The sequence below is a fragment of the Rhinoderma darwinii genome, chromosome 3, assembly GCF_050947455.1.
Source record: "Rhinoderma darwinii isolate aRhiDar2 chromosome 3, aRhiDar2.hap1, whole genome shotgun sequence".
NCBI classification, from domain to species: domain Eukaryota; kingdom Metazoa; phylum Chordata; class Amphibia; order Anura; family Rhinodermatidae; genus Rhinoderma; species Rhinoderma darwinii.
Genome location: NC_134689.1, coordinates 254,890,466 through 254,915,449, shown reverse-complemented (window position 1 = coordinate 254,915,449; position 24,984 = coordinate 254,890,466). Strand labels below are relative to the sequence as shown.

General features: G+C 43.3%; 2 protein-coding genes across 9 annotated transcripts in view; one reads left to right on the top strand and one right to left on the bottom strand.

Moving 5' to 3' along the window:
• The window catches only part of SIN3A (SIN3 transcription regulator family member A), a 63,994-nt gene extending 53,170 nt beyond the window's left edge, over positions 1–10,824 (bottom strand). Inside the window, exon 1 of one of the 8 annotated variants that reach the window (XM_075857785.1) lies at positions 10,636–10,824. Coding sequence is in view for 2 of the 8 variants with exons in the window: in XM_075857787.1 (XP_075713902.1) it covers positions 8,678–8,690 (13 nt within the window). In the remaining 6 variants the exon portion in view is untranslated. The other 7 variants (XM_075857780.1, XM_075857782.1, XM_075857786.1 and 4 more) reach the window with 7 other exon arrangements.
• A 9,850-nt stretch (positions 10,825–20,674) lies between these two features.
• Positions 20,675–22,756, top strand: LOC142748042 (uncharacterized). The gene is made up of 3 exons (XM_075855156.1): positions 20,675–21,311; positions 21,562–21,715; positions 21,839–22,756. Exons 1-3 carry the CDS (start codon positions 21,128–21,130, stop codon positions 22,575–22,577), a joined length of 1,077 nt encoding a protein of 358 aa, XP_075711271.1. The 5' UTR covers positions 20,675–21,127; the 3' UTR covers positions 22,578–22,756.
• Positions 22,757–24,984: the final 2,228 nt, after the last annotated feature.

Below are 24,984 nucleotides of genomic sequence, written 5' to 3'. Positions count from 1 at the left end.
GGCAGTACATTATAAGCGTAACTAAACATGCGATCAAGATGTGTGTGTGTATATATATATATATATATATATATATATATATATATATATATATATATATATATATATATATATATATACATACATACATATACATACACAAAATGGCAGCATTCACAAAGGCGGCATGTAAAGTCTGGGTGCTAAGCAAATACACACACACACACACACACACACACACACACACACACACACACCAGGTTCAAAGTATAAATTTGGTTTATTCAGACAACTTCAAAACGGTGCAACGTTTCAATCCCACATTGCTTGAGAAAGATCCCAATGTGGGGTTGAAACATTGCACCTTCTTTTCCACGGATCATGGACGGGACTCATGCACCGCACACGGTTGTGTGCATTAGGGCTAAGGGAACCTCCACACATAGTGCATTTAGATATGGAGAATCCACAGGTTCACACACTGAAATCTTGCATATTTTACTTTGGATTTCAGTGCGTGGATATGCGTTTTTCTGTGTTTATGTTTGATAGAATTTCACGCTTCGCATTGAAAGAGGTGAAATACACAGGGAACATCCGCACCAAATATAGGAATGATGCAGATTGTAAAATCTGAAGCTTGTCAATTTATGCGCAGATAAAACAGCAACATGTACATGAGATTTTGAAAATCTCATTATCTAAAATGCTACTGCAATACGCAGCCGATTTTTATAGTGTATATATATAATACTGTATACAGTGCTGTACACTGCTGTCCTTATAGTATATACTGTATACAGAGCTGTCTTTATAGTATATATACTGTATACAGTGCTGTACACTGCTGTCCTTATAGTATATACTGTATACAGAGCTGTCTTTATAGTATATATACTGTATACAGTGCTGTACACTGCTGTCCTTATAGTATATACTGTATACAGAGCTGTCTTTATAGTATATATACTGTATACAGTGCTGTACACTGCTGTCCTTATAGTATATACTGTATACAGAGCGGTCTTTATAGTATATATACTGTATGCAGTGCTGTACACTGCTGTCCTTATAGTATATACTGTATACAGAGCTGTCTTTATAGTATATATACTGTATACAGTGCTGTACACTGCTGTCCTTATAGTATATACTGTATAGTGTATACAGAGCTGTCTATAGTATATATACTGTGTACAGACCATATTGTACCTCATAGTGTTTGGCTGAAGTGAGAGCAGGCAGGAAAAACAATGCAGGAATATGGAGGCAGAGGGGGATGCTGGAAGATGTGAGAGCTGGGAGAGGAGGTGCTATCAGATACTTTATAAAACCAACTTTAGATACTTAGTATTGGTAGAGTAGAGAAGATGTGTCTGATATGGCAAATCCAAGATGTCAGATGCAAAAGACAACTGTGCTGCAAAAGCACCTTTGGTTTTCCTGATTGGCTGGCTGTTTAGGTGCATGATGGGAACTATGGGCAGATTGAATATTGCATACAGTACTGGCAAACATCACACACAGTAAGACACGCCCCTAGCAACTGCCAGAATCAGGAAGTGTGAGAAAAAAAGATGTGGACGGTTTCACAAGAAGAAAAGCTGCAAAAAGGTACTTTGAAGAGAAAAAAATTGCTAGGAGTAATGTATTCACATGGAGGGACATAATAGCAGTTTCAATCTTTTTTTGCGAAAGTTTAAATAAATAAAAAAGTAATGTTTAAAAAAAAAAGACAAAAAAAACAAATTTTTTGGACAAACATTAAAATAAGTCTCAACACATAAAATATACACTAATTCGGTATCATTGAGACAGTCATTTATGATGTTTACGCTGTTATAAAATAAAAAATGCTTTCTTTCACTTATTAATGTGAGGCACATGGTAATATGAACCTCCATGTGCCTCAGTAATTAACCCCATCATGTACCACACACATTAACCCAATGTTGTCCATTATGACTGAGGAACATGGTGGGGTTAATTACTATTAATGTGAGGCACTTGGAGGTCCAAAATTCATCACACCAAACGCGCCTCACATCAGAAAATTGTGTTATAAGGGTATGTTCACACGCACTGTTTCCAGATGTAATTCCTGCGTTTTACGCCTCGAATTACGCCTGAAAAACGGCTCCATTACACCTACAAACATCTGCCCATTGCTTTCAATGGGTTTTACGATGTTCTGTTCCCACGAGGTGTAATTTTATGCGTCGCTGTCACGGGGTGAACAGCAGTTTACCGGAAAGAAGACACCTAGTGGCGGTAACTTCACACAGAATTTGCATGGATAAAACTATATTTTAACAGGAAGTAAATGACAAAGGTGATCTAGATCCGGTATACTGCTAGAGAAAAGTTAGTGTCCATTGAACGACAAAGCTATTTTTTCAGTTGATTGTCGCATTTTAAACGCCATAACATTTATTTTTACGTAGACATAGCTGTATGAGGACTTGTTTTTTGTTTGACAAGTTGTATTTTCTCATGGCACCATTTTTGGGTACATATACATCATTATTAACTTTGGGGGAGGGGGGGGTAATGGTAAAAAAACTGAAATTTCACCACTTTTTTTGCATCCTGAGACTTACAGTTTACCGTGTGGTATAAATAACTTTATTCCGTGGGTCGTTTTATAGTGATACCAAATTCATATAGTTATTTTATGCTTTAATAGTTTTGCAAAATAAAAAACCTTTTTTTCCAAGTATTTTTTTTTCTGTTGCCATATTTTACGAGTCTTAACTTTTTACATTTTTCCGCCAATGTAGCTGTGTGATGGCTTATTTTTTGGATACATTTTGGGGTACATGCATCTATCGCTTTTTATCAAATTTTTTGGAAGGCAGAATGAACAGAAGACAAAGTCTGGCATTGTTTTTTATGGCCGTTCTTTGTGTGGGTTAAATAACGTAATAGTTTTGATCATTACGGACACGGTGATACTAATTATATTTGGCTTTTTTCATTTCAGATTTTCCATAATAAAGCATTTTGTACAGGAAAATGTTGGGTTTTTTTCGGGGATTTTTTTCTTACTTTGGGTATTTGCTATACCCTTAGTACTAAAATATATATATATATATATATATATATATATATATATATATATATATATATATATATATATATATATCTCTTTACATACTGAATATGTGTGGGCACATTATAACTGCTATTGGTTACTGGGTATGTTTTGATTGTTGTGGGTTATTTGAGTGCTCCTTGGCTACTGATGGTCGGTTGTTTCTGTAGACCACCAGGTTTTTACATCTAACCTTACTGGTTTACTCTCCATGTATGGTCCATCCTTTTACTCTGCATTATGTCATTGTGTATTGCATTTAATAAAGATTTTCTATTTTTTGCGTATGATTCTTTAGGTGCTATGTTCCCTTTTGGTTCGCGTTTAGGTTGTCAGCAAATTCATAGTAACCAGACTGTCGACATGACTTAGCTGATTAGCTCAAAGCTTAATACTGTTAGGCCCTGTTCACACTGAGTTTTTTGCTGCAGAAACCACGGCAAAAAACAGCCGATATTACCTCCCATTGTTTGCGATGGGAGGTGGAGATTTTTTTCAGCGAGCGGAAAAAAACGCTTGCATGAAAAAGACGCGACATGCCCTATCTTGAGGCGTTTTCCGCCCTTAAAAACCCCATTGAAATCAATGGGATACGGAAAAAAAAAACACTGCGAACTGCCGCAGCGTGTTTTATGGCAGAAACTGCTTGTGGTTTTTTTCTTTTGCCTGTTGAAGAAAGAGGTAAAAAATGGCTAAAGAAAACCGCAGCAAAAAAACCACAAAAAAAAAAAAACGGAGCTGATTTTTCATGGCAGAATTTTTGCCTGCAAAAAACTCTGTGTGAACAGGGCCTTAAAAGCAAAAAGGGCGAAAGCAGTTCAGAAGCAGTTAAAGGGTTACTCCCACCTGAGACATTAATAGGATATCCATGGGCTATATCATATGTCTGATAGCTGTGGATCTCCGCTCTGGGACCCTGCACCTATATCGAGAGCGGATTGGACGAGGGTCAATGACCTCCCTTCTGGGACCCAGAATCTCAGACATTTATAGAACATCCTGTGTATATACCATAAATGCTTAAGGTGGGAATACTGCTTTAGGCTATGTTCACACGGGGTCTTTTGCCGAGTTTTTTGACGCGGAAACCGCGTCGCAAAACTCGGCAGAAACGGCCCGAGAATGCCTCCCATTGATTTCAATGGGAGGCGTCGGCGTCTTTTTCCCGCGAGCAGTAAAACTGCCTCGCGGGAAAAAGAAGCGACATGCCCTATCTTCGGGCGCTTCCGCCTCCGACCTCCCATTGACTTCAATGGGAGGCAGGAGAAAGCGTGTTTTATGCCCGCGGCGCTCAATGGGCGCGGGCGAAAAACGGCGCGATAATTGCTATTCACACGGAGTATTTTGGGGGAGAAATATCTGCCTCAAAATTCCGTTTGGAGCTTTGAGGCAGATATTCCTCCCCCAAAATACTCCGTGTGAACATAGCCTTAAGATATGTCAACACAGACTGTGGCATTAATAAGATTATTTTCAAAATAATCTTAAAGGCTATGAACACCTTTGAATTTTTTTTATTTTATTTTTCTAAATAGAAATGTCTATCAGTGTGTTTTGTGCAACTTTCTAAATACTTTTTATTAAAAACTATTTTTACTTTTTGAGATACAGCTGCTTTGTATCCTGTACACAGAGCAGCTGAATCTAGTGCTGAAACCTGTATCAAGCAGATTAGTGACACTGACGGGTTCAGTGACAGCGGGTCCGGAGTGTTTGACATGCGGGATTGAGCGGATACCGATCATAATTTGGATGTGATCGATAACAGGTGTATCCTAAACCAGTCAGTCCCGCTGACCTGACAGATTAAGATCTCAGCAGACAATACAGCTGCTCTGTATACAGGATACAAAGTGTCTATCTCAAATATTACAAATAATTTTTAATAAAAAGTATTTAGAAAACACACTGATAGACCTTACTATTTATTTAAAAAAAAATAGATTTCAAAGGTGTACATAACCCTAAAATGAAAAACTTAGCTTTGAACTATAGTAAGATTTCATTTTTACAGTAGCTAAGCTAACTTTAACCAGTCATCAATGCTATCGAACGTCACAAGCAAGTAAGAGATTCTCTCTCTTTTACTTTGGCAAGCCTTGCTCAGCGTTGGGAAGGAAGCCCACAGTGTTTTTTGCTTATCTGGATTAAATGTTAAAGAGTCTCTGTCACCACATTATAAGTGCTCTATCTCCTATATAATCTGATCGGCGCTGTAATGTAGATAACAGCAGTGGCTTTTATTTAGAAAAACGATCAATTTTGACCAAGTTATGAGCAATTTTAGATTTATGCTAATGACTTTCTTTATGCCCAACTGGGCGTGTTTTTACTTTTTACCAAGTGGGCGTTGTACAGAGGCGTGTATGACGCTGACCAATCAGTGACCAATCAGCGTCATGCACTTCTCTCCATTCATGTGCTCAGCACATAGTGATCTTGCTGGATCACGATGTGCTGTCACTTACTCACACATTAACTTTACTGAAGCGTCTTGAGTGTGAATAGACATCACCTCCAGTCGGGACGTGATGTCTATTCACAATCCCACCACTTCGGTAACGTTTGTGTGGGACTTACAGCACATCGAGATCATGCTGTGCTATCATTTACAGCGTGATCTCGCGAGATCACGCTTGTTGTGTGATTAAGTCCCACACAAATGTTACCGAAGTGTCGGGAGTGTGAATAGACATTGCGTCCTGGCTGGAGGTGTACTGCAGCACCTGTTGCTAACTGTATATAAGTTAACATTTCCACCTAAAACAAATACATTTTATTCCCTCTTGTATGAAGTGCCAAGAGTACCTCTGGTTAAACCATCATTTTACTTGTCAGAGAGCTGGGCTTAGCACATTACTCACCAGGAGCCAATTCCTTTTTTATAGTAGGCAGACAAAAAGAATTTCTAGACATAAAAAAAAAAAAATTGAATTCGCATTGGCTAGTTGGCCCCTGGGATTTGTCTAGACCTGCCATAGAGACATACAAGAAGACAGCATCACTGGGGGAGGAGTGACATGTTCTGTAGGTCGATACAATTATGGCGATACCAAATTTATATATTTTTTTTTTATGTTTTACTACTTTTACAAGGCAAAAACGGATAGTTAAAACAAAATTTTGTGTTGCCATATTCTGAGAGCCATAACTTCTGTATTTTTCTGTCGATTAGCCCTCATACCGCTCAATTTTTGGTGAGACGAGCTGTAGTTTTTAGTGGTATCATTTTGGGGTATATAAGACTTTTTGATCACTTTTTATCCATTTTTTGTGGGAGATAAAGTGACCAAAAAAAGTGATTTACGAATGCGTCAATACTAGTTATGTTAATTAACATTTTTTTTACATTGCGTTTGGGGGGGGAATGGGAAAAGTTTTTTTGTTTTTTTTTATTTAATATTTTTATATATTTCAAAAACTAACTTTTTGTATTAATCCCTCTAGGGGACTTGAGACAGCAATTGTTAGATTGTATGATATACTGCAATATTAATGGAATTTTGAGGCAGAATTTATTCTGCCTGGGTGCCGTTTGCCGTGTTTTTCGCCCGCGGCCATCGGGCAAAAAACGCCGCGAAATACGCTTTCTCTGCCTCCCATTGATGTCAATGGGAGGTCAGAAACGTAACGCTCGAAGATAGGGTGTGTCGCTTCTTTTTCCCGCGAGACGGTTTTTCCGCTCGCGGGGAAAAAACGCCTCTGCCTCCCATTGAAATCAAAAGAGAGGAATTTTCAGAAGTTTTTTGGCGCGAATTCCCGCCAAAAATCTCAGTGTGAATTGGCCCTAAAAGGGTTTTCCAGTTTCCACAAATGAATGTTATTTTTTGTATAATTAACCCCTTAGTGACCAGCCTATTTTTTTTGTTTTTCTATAGTCACATTCAAAGAGCTATAACCTTTTTATTTTTCGGTCTACGTAGCTGTATGAGGACTTGCTTTTTGCGGGATTAGTTATACTTTTTAATGGCACCATTTCGGGGGTTAATATTTTTTGATTAACTTTTTAATTATTTTTTTTTTGGGGGGGGGGGGGAATAGAAAAAAAACCCTGAAATTCCGCCATTGTTCTATGCGTTTTAAATTCCCGCCGTTCACTGTGTGGCGTAAATAACACGTTACCATTACTCTATGGGTCGGTACGATTATGACGATACCACATATAAAGGAGGTTTTTTTTATGTTTTATGACTTTTGCACAATAAAACACTTTTGAACTTAAATTTGTTTTTGTATCGTCGCTTTCCAAGAGCCGTAATTTTTTTATTTTTACGTCAATGTAGTGATACGAGAGCTTGTTTTTTGTGGGACAAGACGTAAATTTTGATTGGTACTGTTTTGGGGTACATGGGACTTATTGATTAACTTTTATTAAGACTTATTTGGCGAGCAATAGAAAAAAAAATTGCAATTTCGCCATCGTTTTTTGCGTTTTTTTTACGATGTTCACCTTGAGGTTTACATTACTTATTTTATTAGTCCTACTAGGGGGGACTTTACTATGCGACCTTTAGATTGCTGATATAATGCTTTGGTATATGCTGGCACGTCCTAATAGGCATATGCCCAGGGAATAGACAGCCGAGCCCCAGCCTGCACGGGACACCCGTGCAGGACTTAGACTGGGCTGCCGTGAAAAGGCGACGGGCCTAGCCTAAGGCCCCATAGTGACCACCGTGAAAAGGCATATTGGTGGTCACCAAGGGGTTAAAAGTTATACAATTTTCCAATATACTTTCGGAAATAATTTCTCACTGTTTTCAAGATGTGTTTGTTCAGTAGGAACATTTGTAAACATTCTGTCCATGGTCAGGTGATGGACACAGGTGCATGGCTCGTTACAGTTACAGTATGTGTATCAGAGCTGTGTCTTCTAACGATGCCAGCACCTGTGTGTCCATCACATGACCACGGACAGAATTTTACCCACTGGAAGTAAACAATGAATGTTCCTACTGAACAACAAGCAGAGATCTTGAAAACCGTGAGAAAATGTATATTGGAAAATAGTATAACTTTTAATTATACAAAAAAACACATTCATTTTCTGAAACCAGATAACCCCTTTAACTGAAATACCTGCCAAAGCCAAGTGACAACCCCTCTTAGAACTGTAATGGTGCTTCGTGACAGTAACAGCTGTTTAAGAAATGGCTATACAGAACATTGAAAGAGGATAAACAGACGTCTTCAGCTAAACTTGCAGGTGCAAACAGGAGTCCTGACTGCAGGAGAGCTGCTGCAGGGAACGCACAGAGGCTTTTAACAACAACTAGTTTAACTCTTTGGGTGCATCATGTAGATGGTAACAATGTCCTTACAGGTGGACCTGGAGGAATGGAACAGACACTTCTGTCTTTATAGGAGCACAACCTGCGGTCCTCAAATAGTCCTGACCATCAATCTGTCCCCTGCACGTCCAGCGCCTCATGACCTTACATATGGAGCACACTATGACCCTGTCCCAGGAGCCAACAAGCAGTAGCCTGGTGACCCTGGCAGTGCCATCACAACACACTTCGGTACATAAAGGGTCCAGGTGATATCGGACCCATAAAATAGCTCTCCCACTACCCAATAAGTGGCGGACTGACTTCATTGTACCTGTAAGCAGCATCCGAAGAAAAGAAAATGCCACATCTCTGCTCTTGGCCCGTCCGTCATACCGTCACCTCTGCCCAGCCCGTTCTCGGTAACATTTCACACAAGCGCCTGCTATTTCAGACAGTCGCCCGATTCTCAACAGGGAACAAGTCAGAACTGATTCCTCGCCGACCTCCCAACACTACCCCCGGAATCCGGGCATGTACCACCTTGCTGCCCCCATGGGTATGTACAGCCAGTAGCGGTTGATACCGCCACAGCCTGCCTCTATTGTACCTAACACCAGGATTGTCCGCTCTGTTCCGGTCTCCGGTAATCGTCCACCCGTTCTTCTCTGTCACAGGGGGGAAATCCCGCCTCCGACACCTCGTACTGGACGCGACAGCTCATTGGACATCCATAAAAGTCTATCACACACTACAACCAATGGACTGCAGGGCCAAAACCACTTGGGAGGTAATAAGGGCGGAGACACAGACCACGCCCCGAATAGAAAAGGCACCACCGGGCAAGCGCGAACGGAAAATGGCCGTCAATGGAATGAAAAAGAAGATCCCGCCCATCGTTCTAAGTCAATCACTAACATTATCCCGCCCCTTCCTATAGCTATTGGTTGCAATGCACAGCGCTGGGCGTAGACCGTAACAGAGTACGAGTAAAATGCGGAGAGCCACGCCCCTCTCTATAAGACACACCTCCATGTCGTGTTTACATGGTAAAAAAAGAAAGCCCAGGCCGGAGAGCAGCAGTGGGTGGTTATGGTGGCAGCACGGCTGTAGAGGAGCGAGGACGCTCTTAAGCCGGCCAGGGTGACAAGAGGAGAGAAACGTGTATATAACGTGATCTGCTCCGCTTATGTGCCGGCTATACATGTTATTTGAGCACGATCAGGGTGACTTGAGGGTCACCAACATAGAAAGGGAAAATTCTCCTAGACAGATATCCAGGCAAGGCCGGAGCCAATAGACGAGCTCTCTGGGCGCTACACTGCAAGATCTGCCCTTCCAATCTTCCAGTCTAGCGTTAGTTGCAATAAGCGGGACACCTGGTAGAGATTTTTCCCGTCTAATATATGTACGAATACGGGGAATAAGCCCCCTGTCCGTGCGTAGGACTGGACACTGGATATCACGTCACTAGGGTTTATTGAGCGGAATGTGGCAGATAGAATAATCACTAGGTCCAGGCGCCCAGGTCAGCACGCTATAGTATAGTGGCCGCGGATGGGGGATGGTCTGCGTGGAAATGACAAGCGGCGAGAAGCCCATAACGGAATGTACTTGTGGCCCCCCGGGATTGAGCCGACATACGGGGGATTTCTAGCCGGGCTGCTTACATCATAGGACGGATCGGAAGAGGATATGCCCGGTCCCCGCCGACTACAGCGGTGGTTCCTCCGTCCACTGGTGACACTTGTGCTGCTCGCTCATCTAGCAGCGTGGGCACATTACCAGCTTATAAAACCAGTCACATATGGAGGGTTCACCATACCAAGAAACCGAAGCCAAGATGCAGCATCGATCTCTATGTACCCATGTGCTGGAGCACGCAGCTGCTCTTTAATAATGGACCACCCCTGTATACACGGAGCGCGGGGCTGCCCGCTCTCCAGGACTCAGCAGCTGTTCTATGGCCTCGATCTCACCACAGTATTTGTAGTGGGAGCCTCAGTTACCCTCCACCGTCGCAGCAGCAGCATCATCGCCGCCCGCCCCCTTTTCAATATATTTCACATCAGCCTGTCCACCGTCATATTACCCCAGCCATCAGCTCACAACTCAAGCATGTCTCCTAAACCTCCTCCCGGACTCGCTGCCCGCAGAGCGCCTCCGCCACTACCACCCGGGCATTTGCCACCTTGTAGACCCCATAAGTATGCCCACCAGCGCTCCACGCGTACTGGACCCGCCCTTCACCTACTCTACCCTCTTTACACCGTCCCTCACAGTCCTCCTTACCTTGCACTACGATTATCCGCTCGGTTCCGGTCTCCGGTAAACGTCCACCCGTTTCTCTCTGTCACGGGGGAAATCCCGCCTCCGACACCCAGCACAGGGCGCCACCGTGCGCGACAGCTTATTGGCTATCTTAAAACGCCCATCAAAACCAGAAACCAATAAGTTATCGAGACAAAGCGCTCAGCGGCTGTGGGTGTAGGCAGGTCTGTAAGCCCCGCCTCCGAGCCTGAGCTCTAATAAGCAGGCGCAAGCGGAAAATGGCCGTCAATGGAATGAAAGGAGTAGCCCCGCCCATCGTTCTACGTCGATCAGCTACAAAGGACCGCCCATTTCTATCTCTAGTGGTTGTTATCCGAAGAGCTGGGCGTGGAATGTTACCAAGAAGAAGAGAAACGACAAAGAACACGCCCCCTTTCCAGAAAGGCACGCCCGCCCCCAGATAGACACGCCCCCGGGTGGTGTTTACCTGCTATAAGAAGGGTTCGCAGGCCGGAGAGAGCGGAGGAGGGTTGTGGAGATGGGATTGTGAGGGCAGTGCTAGCATTGGGCATGTGCGGCCCACGTTAGACGAGGGCGCTAAACTGAGACACCGAGCTCAACGTGGGGAAGCGTAAGACACGCTGACTGATCGCTGCTGCCTATGTGTAGTGAGGGTGTTCTGGGGGCACTAGATCAGAGGATGAGGGGGTCAAAACGGACAGGGTTTTCGTTTTCGACTGGCTTAGTAGTGTGATGTTATAAATATATACTTGGTACAACTTTCAAGCATTTTGTGCGTCACTTTAATGTTTTTTGCACCCTTCTCCGTGAATTATTCTAGTTTGTCTGTGAAATGTTATTCATTTTGATCGTTATAGCCATTTAAAGTTGCTTTCTGGTATTGCATAACCATCGTATAAAAAGTATTTTGTGTGGCAACTGTTTCCTCCACCAATGTTTGCTGCTTTTCATAAAGAGTCGACTATGTGCATGACCTCCCACTAAATGTCTGTAAATGCTGGAGTCGCACGACCCCAATACGGCCACTAGTTCACAACTCAATGGTGATGTTTTGGTTAGCAAATTATTGATACTTTTTGTGTAATGAAAAGTTATACAATATTCCAATATACTTTCCGTATTAATTCCTCACCGTTTTCAACATCTCTGCTTGTTGTTCAGTTTGCATATTCATTGCTTCCAGTGGATACAACTCTGTCCGTGGTCATGTGATGGACACACAGGTGCTGGCATCGTTAGAAGACACCGCGACCTGTGTCCATCACATGACCACGGACAGAATTGTATCCAATGGAAGTAACGAACGAATGTTCCTACTGACTTAGGGCCTGTTCACATCACCGTTCATTTCTGTTCTGGGGTTCTGTCGGGTGAACCCTGCAATGGAAAGTGACAGCACAGCTTCCGTTTCAGTCACCATTGATCTCAATGGTGACGGAAGCATCGCTAATGCTTTCCGTTCGTCACCATTCCGGCTGGTTTCCGGTTTTCCGACGGAATCAATAGCGTAGTCGACTGCATTAGTGATGTTTCCGTCACCATTGAGATCGGAAGCTGTGCTGTCAGTTTCACTTTCCGTTGCGGGGTTCACGCGACGGAACCCCGGGACGGAAATGAACGGTGATGTGAACAGGCCCTAACAAGCCGAGATGTTGAAAACCGCGAGGAATTAATACAGAAATTATACTGGACAATTGTATAACTTCATTATACAAGAAATAACATATCTATTTGCTGAAACCAAGTAACTCCTTTTAAGGGTATGTGCACACGTAGTGACCAAAAACGTCTGAAAATACGGAGCTGTTTTCAAGGGAAAACAGCCCCTGATTTTCAGACGTTTTTGGAGCGGTTTTCATTGGAGTCTATGAGAAAACAGCTCCAAAAACGTCCCAAGAAGTGTCCTGCACTTCTTTTGACGAGGCTGTCATTTTACGCGTCGTCGTTTGACAGCTGTCAAACGACGACGCGTAAATAACAGGTCGTCTGCACAGTACGTCGGCAAACCCATTCAAATGAGTAGGCAGATGTTTGCCGACGTATTGTAGCCCTATTTTCAGGCGTAAATAGAGGCATAATACGCCTCGTTTACGCCTGAAAATAGGTCGTGTGAACCCAGCCTTACTCTTTCCTCCTGCCATTTTTGGATTTTCAATTCAGTTTATTTCTTCCCTATCTCCCAAAAGCCCCGATGTACGCACATAATACACGCCCAGTTGTACTTTTACTTTTCAACACGCCCAGTTGTACTTTTGCAAGCCTCATTTGCATAAATACGAAAATGGTCATAACTTGGCCAAAAATGCTCGTTTTTAAAAAATAAAAACGTTACTGTAATCTACATTGCAGCGCCTATCTGCTGCAATAGCAGATAGGGGTTGCAAAATCTGGTGACAGAGCCTCTTTAAGAGCCATAATCTTTTTTTTTTTTTTTTTTTTTTTTATTTATTTATTTATTTTTTTTCGCTAATGCAGCTGTATGAGGGCTTGTCTTTTGCGGGATGACTTCTAATTTTTATTGGTACCATCTTAGAGTACATGCAACTTTTTGATCACTTTTTATCAAGTTTCTTTGCAGGCAGGATGAACAGAAAACCAGCAATTCTGGCGTGGTTTTTTTAATTTTATTTTTTACAGCGTTCACCGTCTGGGTTAAATAACTTAATGGCTTTACGGTGGGATCGTTACGGACGAGGCGATACCAAATATGTGTAATGTTGTAGTAATCTTTTTTTTGTTTTTCATATTAAAGTATTTTATAAGGGAAAAAGTGGGGTTTTCATTTATTTTTTTTATTTGGGATTTTTATTTATTATAAACTTTTTAATAACTTTATTTTTAGTCCCACTGGGGGACTTCACTATGTGATCTTCTGATCACTTTTATAATACACTGCAATACTTCTGTATTGCAGCGTATTATTGCCAGTCAGTGTAAAACTGACAGGCATCTGAAAGGTCATGCTTCAGGCATGGCCTAGCAGGCAGACCTGTGGGCCTTTGTTAGGCCCCTGGCTGCCATAGAAGCCATTGGCACCATGCAATTGCTATTGTGGGGTGCTGGTGTAGTGAGAGAGGGAGCTCCCTCCCTCCAAACCCACTTGGATGCGGCGCTCGCTATTGAGCGCTGCATCTAAGGGGTTAAATGGGTGAGATCGATGAAATTAAAAAAAAACAAAACAGTCTGACTTTCTTGCCAATGTCCAAAAGTATGTGGCCCTCCAAACCTCACATTTATGTTTGTGTTTAATTCTTGCGGTGTTGGGAAGAGATGTTAATGTGGAGTTGGTTTCTTTTTACTGATGTAAAAACAGCTTCTACTCCTGGGTAAATGGCGTAAAGGAATTATTTCATAAGTAATTTTGCATATACTCAGATAAATGCATATTTTGAATTAAAAACTCTAAAAATTCTCTGTTGAGTCGTTATACTTACTGACATGTAATAGTGCCCATAAAGTCTCTTCTGACTACTTGATTGTGCTGTAAAGTCTGAGGGATAAAGCCACACGTTAAAGAGAGACAGTCTTCTTTACCTGCAGTTGTATTTTGAGCCCTCCGTGGTATTACACATATGTGACAATATTTAATGTGCGCTGTACCTTTTTAAGTAGTGCTTATGTCTTGTTACCCCCCCCCCCCCCCCCCACTAGCTGGCATTCCAGTAATGCCTCATGCACACGACAGTTTTGCCACTCGGGGGCCATTTTTGATGGCATACTAGTGGCAAACGACAGTCTTCACTGACTCATTCGCTTTAGCTAGTGAATCGGGTCCGTGAAAAATTATCTGAGTCTCCGATCTGGGAAAGGTAGAACGTGTTCTATCTTTCTGCGGATCATTGACGGGACTTGGTCGTGTGCATGAGGCGCAAGTGTTCAGTCTGGCCACTGAGAGGATTGCACTTGTGTTGTGTGGTCAGTCAGGCACTGTACATATGTTATTATCACTTGTTCATTTGCAGGTATGGTGAGAGATGCTTGGCTTGCTGACTTTGTAAATTGATTGGTGCTGGGAAGTACAGTCTGGATGCCATTTTGGCTGGGTCTCGCCGTTCTGTAACGGTGATGACACACGCACGAATGTGTGTTGCGTCGTCACACTGGTGTCATCACTTACTGAAATAAAACAGCGGTGAATGCCTACCAAATAGTGTTCACTGTCAGGAGGAAGTTGGTGTGACCTAGCCTCTGTTGCTGTAAGGGCTTATTCACACGAATGAGTGCGAACTCTGACGTGAAAAACGACCGGGACCGATCTTCAGGGATTCCTCAGACTTGAGTCTATTGAGGGATCTGTGAAAACAGAAAAAAATAGGACATGTTCTATTTTTCGGCAGACCCTTCACACGGTCCGTTAAAACAACGGCCGTGTGAACGGCCCCATTGAAATACATGCGTCCGTGTGACGGCCGTTACACAGACATATACAACGTTTGTGTGAATAAGCCCTAAGAGAAGTGTCAGGGGAAAACTGATGAGACTTTTGCTGGAAGGAGGAAAGCTGCTGAGGAAATTGAGCTGTTGGAAATTGTGAGGAGGGTGACTGTGCTGATTGTTGGTTTTGTGTGGCTAAAGTCCTAAATAATGAATGGTGGATGAGGGCAGGAGTCCCCCATTGTCACGTCCGTCCCATTCACCCAATACTGCCTACATGCACAGACAGCTCAAAGAGAAGCAAGTCGGAAGCAGTTTTGTGGACTACTAGGCCTTTTCATCCAACAAATAGTAGTAAGTAGCAGCAGCAATTTTGCAGGCCTACTAGGTATTATTGCCAGACCAACCCCTGTACCGGTGAAGGGCACCCTTGGTCCTGTCTGCGACAAGTATACAGCAAATTGATCCTCTTAACGTGTGTGACCTGTGTCTAAATTTGTGCCTCCCACATTGTGAAGCACTGCATCTACTTGTGGCTGTATGCACTATTGCTGCCAGCCTGTTAATAAAAAGTTTAAAGTTTGAAAGAACCCAGGCCCTTAGGAGGGTTCTACATGGGATTACAGAAATCCCTGGTTTATAGATAGTTTATTTTGGCGGGGGGTTTTCTTGCCAGTATCAGGGCAGACTATGAAGTCTACCTGATGATGATTGTCATTGGGCCACAGCTGTGGCCTATGTGACAGTAAGGATAGGTTAGGGCCTTAGCGACAGTCAGGCATTGGGAAAGAGGTGTGGTCAGGTGACTAGTTAGGCACATGCACACGAACGTGCTTTTGCGGCCACAATTCCCCCGAAAATCCACGGGTGAGTTGCGGCCCCATTCATTTCAATGGGCCCATGCACACGACATGCATGGCCCAGGAGCCTGGACCGCAGAAAGAATGGACGTGTCTTATTGTGGTCCAGGCTCATAGAAAATAATGCACGCAGCCATGTACACGGCCCTCGGTTTGCGGATGACACTCCGCTGCCGGCCATCACGAAAATCAAGGCCGTGCACATAGCTACAGTCGTGTGCATGAGGCCTTAGTGTAGATTTAAACCTGGAATATGCATGGTTTTGGCAGACCATCTGGCATATTCCTGGAAGAAGTGTTCGCTGCCCCCTCCCTCCCCAATTTTTTACATGTTATGTATTGTATTTATTATCACGACCTTTTGTTAAAAGGGGTATGTCTCTCAGCATTGAGTGGACATTTATATTATTTGTGGTAGGCTTGAGTTTATGGCTAAACCAGGTTAAAAATTCAGGATGATAGTTAATGTTTTTTTTTATTACACAATGCTTTATGGTAACTTTAATAAAAGGCAGTGGCCAGAATACTTTTACCACAATTCCAGTGTCATGTCCATTTATTTATTTATTAAAGTTTGTTAGTGGTTTTGTTTAGTTAACCCCTTACGGACCCAGCCTGTTTTGGCCTTCAGGACCCAGCCAATTTTTTAAAATCTGACGTGTTACTTTATGTGGTAATAACGTTGGAATGCTTTTACCTATCCAAGCGATTTTGAGATTGTTTTCTCGTGACATGTTGTACTTTATGTTAGTGAAAAAATTTTGTCGATAATTTTGGTATTTATTTCTGAAAAACACCACAATTTAGAAAAAATGTGCAAAAATTTGCATTTTTCTAAATTTAAACGTATCTGCTTGTAAAACAGATAGTAATACCACACAAAATTGTTACTAGTTAACATTTCCCATATGTCTACTTTATATTTGCATCATTTTTTGAACGTCCTTTTATTTTTCTAGGACGTTACAAGGCTTAGAACTTTAGCAGCAATTTCTCATATTTTAAAGAAAATTTCAAAAGGCTATTTTTTCAGGGACCAGTTCAGTTCTGAGGTGGCTTTGAGGGCCTTATATATTAGAAAATGCCCAGAAGTCAACCCATTTTGAAAACTGCACCCCTCAAGGTATTCGAATCAGCATTCACAAAGTGTTTTAACCCTTTAGGCGTTTCACAGGAATTAAAGCAAAGTAGAGGTGAAATTTACAAATTTTATTTTTTTTGCTGAAATTCATTTCTAATACATTTTTTTTTTTGTAACACAGAAGGTTTTACCAGAGAAATGCAACTCAATACTTATTGCCCAGATTCTGCAGTTTTTAGAAATATCCCACATGTGGCCCTAGTGTGATAATGGACTGAAGCACCGGCCTCAGAAGCAAAGGAGCACCTAGTGGATTTTGGGCCTCCTTTTTTTTTGAATATATTTTAGGCACCTTGTCAGGTTTGAAGAGGTCTTGTGGTGCCAAAACAGTGGAAACACCCCAAAAGTTACCCCATTTTGGAAACTACACCCCTCAAGGAATTTATCTAGGTGTATAGTTAGCATTTTGACCGCACAGGTTTTTCGCTAAATTTATCAGAATTAGTCTGTAAAAATGCAAATCTACTTTTTTCTGAAAAAACACAGACATTTTTAATATTTACAAGGGATAATAAAGAAAATGCACCCCAACATATGTAAAGCAATGTCTCCCGATTACGGTAATATCCCATATGTGGTAATAAACTGCTGATTGGACCCACAGCAAGGCTCAGAAGGGAACGAGCTCCATTTGGATTTTGGAGCATGGATTTTGCTGGATTGGTTTTCGGTTCCATGTCGCGTTTGCAACACCCTGGAGGGACCAAAACAGGGGAAACCCTCCAAAAGTGACCCCATTTTAGAAACTACACCTCTCAAGGAATTTATCTAGGGGTATAGTTAGCATTTTGACCACACAGGTTTTTTGCAGAATTTAGTGGAATTAGGCAGTGAAAATGAATATCAACTTTTTTTCTGAAAAAGCATAGAAATGTTAAATTTTTACAAGGAATAAAGGAAAAAAGAACCACAACATTTGTAAAGCATTTTTTCCTGATTACGGCAATACCCCATATGTGGTAATAAACTGCTGATTGGACCCATGGCAGCGCTCAGAAGGGAAGTAGCGCCATTTGGATTTTGGAGCACGGATTTTGATGGATTGTTTTTCGGTGCCATGCCGCTTTTGCAACGCCCTGGAGGGACCAAAACAGTGGAAGCACCCCAAGTTACCCCATTTTGGAAAAACCCCTCAAGGAATTTTTCTAGGGGTACAGTGAGCATTTAGACGTGTCTTTTGCAGAATTTATTAGAATTAGGCGGAGAAAATTAATATCACAATTTTTTTCCACTAAAATGTTTAATTTTCTCATTTTCACAAGGGATAAAGAAGAGAAAAAACAACCAATTTTTGTAAAGCTATTTCTCCCGAGTACGGAAATACCCCACATGGGGTCATACATTTTTTTTCATTAGAAATGAATTAACCCTTTCAGGACTGATCCATTTTTTGCTTTCTTATTTTCGTTTTTCACTACCCGCCTTCCAAGAGCCATAACTTTTTTCTTTTTCCGTCAGTAGAGTGATGTGAGGGCTTATTTCTTGCGGGAGGAATTGTAGTTTCTATTGATACCATTTAAAGTGCCATAAAAAGTACTGGGAAACTGAAAAAAAATAGGAAAATATAGTAATATAGGAAAAAAATCTGATTCCATTTTTTGGGGTTTTCGTTTTTACAGCTTTCGCCGTGCGGTAAAAACGAAAACTACAGCGATTTTGGCGGTTTAAATTATTTTAAGTTTTTTACGGTGTTCACCGTGTGAGTTAAATAATGGTATATTGTAATAGTTTGGCCTTTTACGGACGTAGCGATATCAATTCTGTTTATTTTTTTACATTACTTTTGAAGAAAAATGGGAAAAGGTTTTTTTTTTTACTTTAAACTTTTTTCTTTCTCACTACTAATAACTTTAATTCTTCTACACATTTTATTAGTCCCCTTAGGGGACTTGTACCAGCGATCATTGGATCCGCGGGTACAATATGCTGCAATACTAATGTATTGCAGTATATTGTTATTTTTACAGACTCCTGTAACAGCGCGATCGCTGTTCCTCTCCGTTAGTCCCGGGTGTCAGCTGTAATACACAGCTGACACCCGCAGCGTATGGAGCGGTCTCAGCACGTGAGCCCGCTCCCTACATCACCCCCGCACCATGACGTGCTATTAAGTCATAGTGCTCAAAGGGGTTAATGCACAGCGGATGGTGTGAATATTGCAATTTTCCACTGATATGCCATTTTAGTGTATAATATGTCGTGCCCAGTTTGTGCCCCTGAAGACAAATACCTCAAAGTGTTAAGCTGGTTCTCCCGGGTATGGCGATGCCATATATGTGGGCACAAACTGCTGTTTGGGCACGCTGCATGGCTCAGAAGGGAGGGAACGCCATTTTGCTTTTGGAGCGCAGATTTTGCTTGGTAGTTGGGGTTTTGCTGGTATTTCAGTTTATAATGTGGGGCCATATGTAATCTGTGCGGAGAATATCAGGGCATAATAAGAGGGTATAATTATGTGGTAAATAAATAATAACTCATAGATGTGTGGCCAGCGTCGCACTGATAAATGGTGTCGGATGTTACCCGCTTTTAGAAAACACTGCACATTTTGCATCGCCATATTCCTGGGAGCCAGAACGTCTTTATTTTTTCACCACCGGAGCTGTGTGAGGGCTTATTTGTTGCGGGACAATCTGTACTTTTCATTGGTACCATTTTGGGGTACATGAGATTTTTTTGATCACTTTTTATTACAAAGCATGGTGACCAAAAACAAGCAATTCTGACAATGTTTTTTAGTTTATTTTTTGTGGCATTCACCGTGCACTATAAATGACCATTATATTTTATTCTGCGGGTCGGTACGATTACGGCGATACCATATGTATATAGGTTTTTTTATGTTTTGCAGAGTTTGCACAATAAAATCACTTTCTTATAAAATAATTTATTTTCTGTGTCACCATATTCTGAGAGCCATAACTTTTTTATTTTTCAGTCCAAAAAGCTGTGTAAGAGCTTTTTTTTTGCGGGACGGGTTGTAGTTTTTATCGGTATGATTTTCGGGTACATGCGACTTTTTGATCACTTTTTATTCTCTATTTTGAGAGGGGTGGTGACCAAAAAATAGCGATTCTGGTGTCGTTTTTTTATTGTTTTTTTTTTTTTTTTTTTGGGGTGTTCATCGTGCGGGAAAAATAACTTTATAGTTGGGGTCGTTACGAACGTGGTGATACCAGATATGTGTACTTTTTTTAACGTGTTCATTTTTTTCCTATAATGAAAGACTTATTATAGGAAAAAAATGCAGTGTTTCTTTATATAACTTATTTTTACACTTTTTTTAAAACATTTTTATTATCTTTTTTTTACTTTTTTCACTTGTCCCACTAGGGGACACTTTGGGTATGTTCACACGCAGAGCCAAAAACGTCTGAAAATACGGAGCTGTTTTCAAGGGAAAACACCACCTGATTTTCAGACGTTTTTTGAGCAACTCACGTTTTTCGTGCCGTTTTTGGAGCTGTTTTCAATAGAGTCTGAGAAAACGGCTCCAAGAAGTGTCCTGCACTTCTTTTGACGAGGCTGTAATTTTACGCGTCGTCTTTTGACAGCTGTCAAACGACGACGCGTAAATTACAGGTCGTCGGCACAGTACGTCGGCAAACCCATTCAAATGAATGGGCAGATGTTTGCCGACGTATTGTAGCCGTATTTTCAGGCGTAAATCGAGGCATAATACGCCTCGGTTACGCCTGAAAATAGGTCGTGTGAACCCAGCCTTAGGGGGGATTCAGACGAGCGCGATTTGCGCGCGTGCAGGCCGCGTATTTTCTGCGCATCACGCACAGCACTATAGAAGTCAATGAGGCAGTTCAAACAGTGCGTGATTCTTGCGCAGCGTTTGTTCGCTGCGTACTATACGCGACAGGTTCAAAAACTCTGCGTATTTCACGCATCACGCACCCATTGAAGTCAATGGGTGCGTGAAAATCACGCATGTCATACGCTGGCAGCAGCTGCGAACGCGCGTTTTTCACGCAGGACACGTTGTCTCAATGCAAATGAGTTTGAACTAACTAGTTGAAACCAGCAGAAAAGCAGGAAGTTGGTTAGACAGCAGGTTTTGCAAAAGAGGCCACACCGTTTGCAAAAGCACCACAAGCACTTTGCAGGCATGCCTCGGCAGATGGATGTTGGGAAGCTCATTCGGTTAGTTCAGGAGCGGCCGGAGGTCTGGAACACCCATGCGGAGTCGTACCATGACCGCACATTGAAGGAGGCAGCATGGGAGCAGATAGCAGAGGCGCTATTTGAGCAGGAGTGGGCCGACAGCCGCACCCGTGACCGGCTACAAATTGGTGAGTGGATATCTGTGTGTCGCCATTGATGTGTATAATGACATCCATATTGGATATTGCGTCCCTGCTGAATAATTGCCTGTCATTACCAACGTTTCGGTTCAGTGCCATCTTTATATATAGTATCATCAACTTAGGCTTGTTCTTGTGTAGACGTGTGTTTAATAACACCAGTTTATACATGCACTGTCTGTGTGCGCACTCACATCTGCTGAGTTGAATCAATGATGTGTTCTTATTCATCATACAGTGGACGATGTAAAGAGACGGTGGCGCAGCTCGAGGGACCAGTTCCGTCGAGAACATGGATCCGGCGCCCGTAGCGGAGATGGTGGTCCCCAAAAACGGCGCTACATGTACTACGAGCAGCTGTTGTTCCTGCGGGAAATAATGGACATGCGACCGTAAGTACTCGTTGTTGTCCCTTTGTGGCCACGTCACCCTCCAAACATGTTACATACCCCAAAACGCCTTGGTGTTTGCACATGACATTTGTTTCCTCAACTGACGTGTCCCCTATATTATAGAACTAGCGACACTCTGGATGCTTCAGAAGAGGAGGCACGGCCCCAGTGTAGCCAGGCGTCCGAAGCCGCTGCTCCCCTGGTCGCCCTCACCCCGGAGGCCACTAGAGAGGATCCTGGTCCAGTCGCCTCAGCGCCTGAAGCAGGACAACCGGACCAAGTGGCACCTAGACAAGCAGCACCCCGCCGCAGACGTCCTGGTAACCCACCCGCAGCTGCACAGGTGGACGCCCGTGTTCTGGAGTACCTGCGCCGTGCAGCCGATGAGGACCAGCACGATTTTTTTTGCCGGAGCATGGCACCTTTGATGCGGCGGGTACCAGAGGATAGGTTGGTGCGGCTGCAAATCAATATGCTGTCTTTAATCGACTGTGCGACACCCCCGCTAAGTCCAGGCCGGTGCTTTACTTCTCTGGAGCACTGGCGTAGTGTATATATGCCCTCAGCGCGTGCCCATGTGCCAAGGCCCTCCCAACCTGCCCCCGTCTTCTCGCAGATGGCGCAATACCCTCCTGCCCCAAGATACCTCTCCCCTGCCCCAATGCCTGGGCCAGTCCATCACTTTCCTCAATACTCCATACCTGGGCCAAGTTTACAGGCTCACATGCAGCCTCAGGGTTACCACCCGCAGTATCAACCCCAATATGCTGTGCAGGAACAGGCTCCTCAGGGCCGGGGACAGCAGAGTGGTGCGGAACGGTCGGGTTACAGCTCGCCGACCCATGCCTATCAGAATCTTTAGGGGCTCTTTTTTTCTACCGACACATGTTAGAAATCGATGACATGCTAGGAATTTGTTGTATATGCATCATGTTGGTGCACTTTTTTGTTCGGGTATGTTTTCCCGCCTCTGTATTTATTTGGCTGATATGGCGAGTATGTGCCACAAACATGACTACTACTAAAGTTCGATATTTTGAAGTTCTGTGTGGACAATCCTTTTGTTACCTTGCACACCTTTTCGACTGCCTCTACCGCTAGGAGGTGCTGTTGCCTTAGAGGTTGTGACGGTATTAGATTTCTCCACCACATCTTTGAGGTCTTCGTTGTTCGGAAGGGGTTTGGAATACCAGGAACTCAGCTGTAATTAGTATAGTTAGTGTTTGGCCAGAACTAACTTTACTCCCCCCGAAACGCTCACATACATATAGGCCAGGAAATACATAGTTTCCACAAGAGGATGTGATGTCCATGCATTCCTGCCGTCTAAAAAGGGTATTCCAAGCGCCTACCGAGCTTTAAGCTCGCAACCCACGTCAAGGGGCCTCAAGTTTTGCGAGTCCCTAACCCTCCCCCACACCCCCCCCCCCACCAAAAAAGGCCTTGAGGGATAAACAGACGTTCTCTCAAATAAGATTAACTTCACCACAACTCAAATGGCAGCGTTCTGGCAGGTCACTTCTCAAGCCTGCCTGGCAAAATACTCGGCAAATTGGTGGCGCACTCGCTGCCCACATGTCGGTGGCCGGCCAGGCCGAGCAGCCTGGCTCAGGCTGGTGGTGGGTGCAGATGTTCCCATATATTCCACATCATGAGCGGCATCATTGATGCGGGTAAAGTTGTGCAGCACAACACAGGCTTTGATCACGCATGTGACATTTGACGGCGACAATTGCATTGATGTCATCAGGACCCTCCACTTGCTGGTCATGATGCCAAAGGCACATTCCACGACTTTCCGTGCTCTGCATAGTCGCTGATTGAAAATGCGCCTACGGTTATCCATGCCCCTCCGCGCAAATGGCCGCATTACGTGTTTGCTGAGGGCAAAACCTTCATCTGCAACCATAACATAAGGAAGGGGTGGCCCGCTGGTGCCAGGGAGGATGCTAGGCTCGGGGACATCAAGTTGGTTGGACATTAGACGCTGTGCCATTCTAGATGAGCGAAAAATGCGTGCATCCGCCGAGCTGCCATAGGACCCGATGTCCACGATGGTAAAGCAGAAATTACAGTCCGACAACGCAAGCAAAACTATTGAAAAATACTGCTTGTAATTGAAGTAGCGAGAGCCAGAGTGGGGCGGTTTCTGCACACGGATGTGCTTCCCATCGAGTGCACCAATACAGTTAGGAAATTGGGTGTCGCGTTCAAACTGCTGCGCTATGCGAAGCCAGTGTTGGGCCGTAGGCTGAGGGATCACGCTGCTCTTCAATCTCTGCCACAGGACCACACAGGTTGCTGGGACAATGCCGCAAATAGTGGAGACTCCAATTAGGAATTCAAAATGAAGGGCATGGTAGCTAATGCCGGTCGCCAAAAAACTACAGAAATTCATACAAGCAAAGCACAAAGAAAACATGTTAGTTTAGGACATTAAGGACATTAAAAAAGGTGTAACCTGGCTCACAAAACTGCACATACCGTAACGTCAGAAGGAGACGCTCCTCGGGGGAAATACAGCGTCGCATGTTTGTGTTCTGATAGGTTATTCCAGGCCGAACCAGCTCCAGCAGCATATCAAAGGCATGCACAGACAGGCGGCAAAAGGCCCGAAATTTCTCAGGGTGACGACGGAGGTCAGCAAAGAGGATATGAAAATGCCCTTTAGAGGTGCGTTGGGCCACTATTGGGTGAACCCACATCCTACCTGATCTCCGCCGGTGTGGCCGTAGAGGGCTACCTCGTTGCCCAAACCTACGGGATATCATCCATGCTAATAGCACACGGGCCAGAGAGCTAGGTGGCATCAATGCAGTCTGGCAGACAAACTTCACTAAAATACTGGTAGAAACAGTGGGTTGCATCCAAAGCACACAAATGAATTAACACAGGTGCACACATGAAGCAGGGGTATTGCATTAATGGCCCTTTTGAAGCCTGGCGTAAACAGAACAGCTGAGTGCGTTTTTTCCACGCGCGGGAAAAACGCATGTCTTACGCGCGTATTACACGCATACATCGTTCAAAAACGCATTGGCCACGCTGCTGACACGCTCGCAAAACGCTGCGTTGTTTGCGCGCGCAAAAACGCAACGTTCGTGTGAATCTCCCCTTAGACTTGCAGCTTTGATCGCTGCTAGAGTACATTACACTGTTTTTCGTTTAGTTTTTTTGCGGTATTTACCGTGTGGGAAAAATAATATCACAGTTTTATAGCTGGGGTCGTTAAGAACGCGGCGATACCAAATATGTGTACTTTTCTTAAC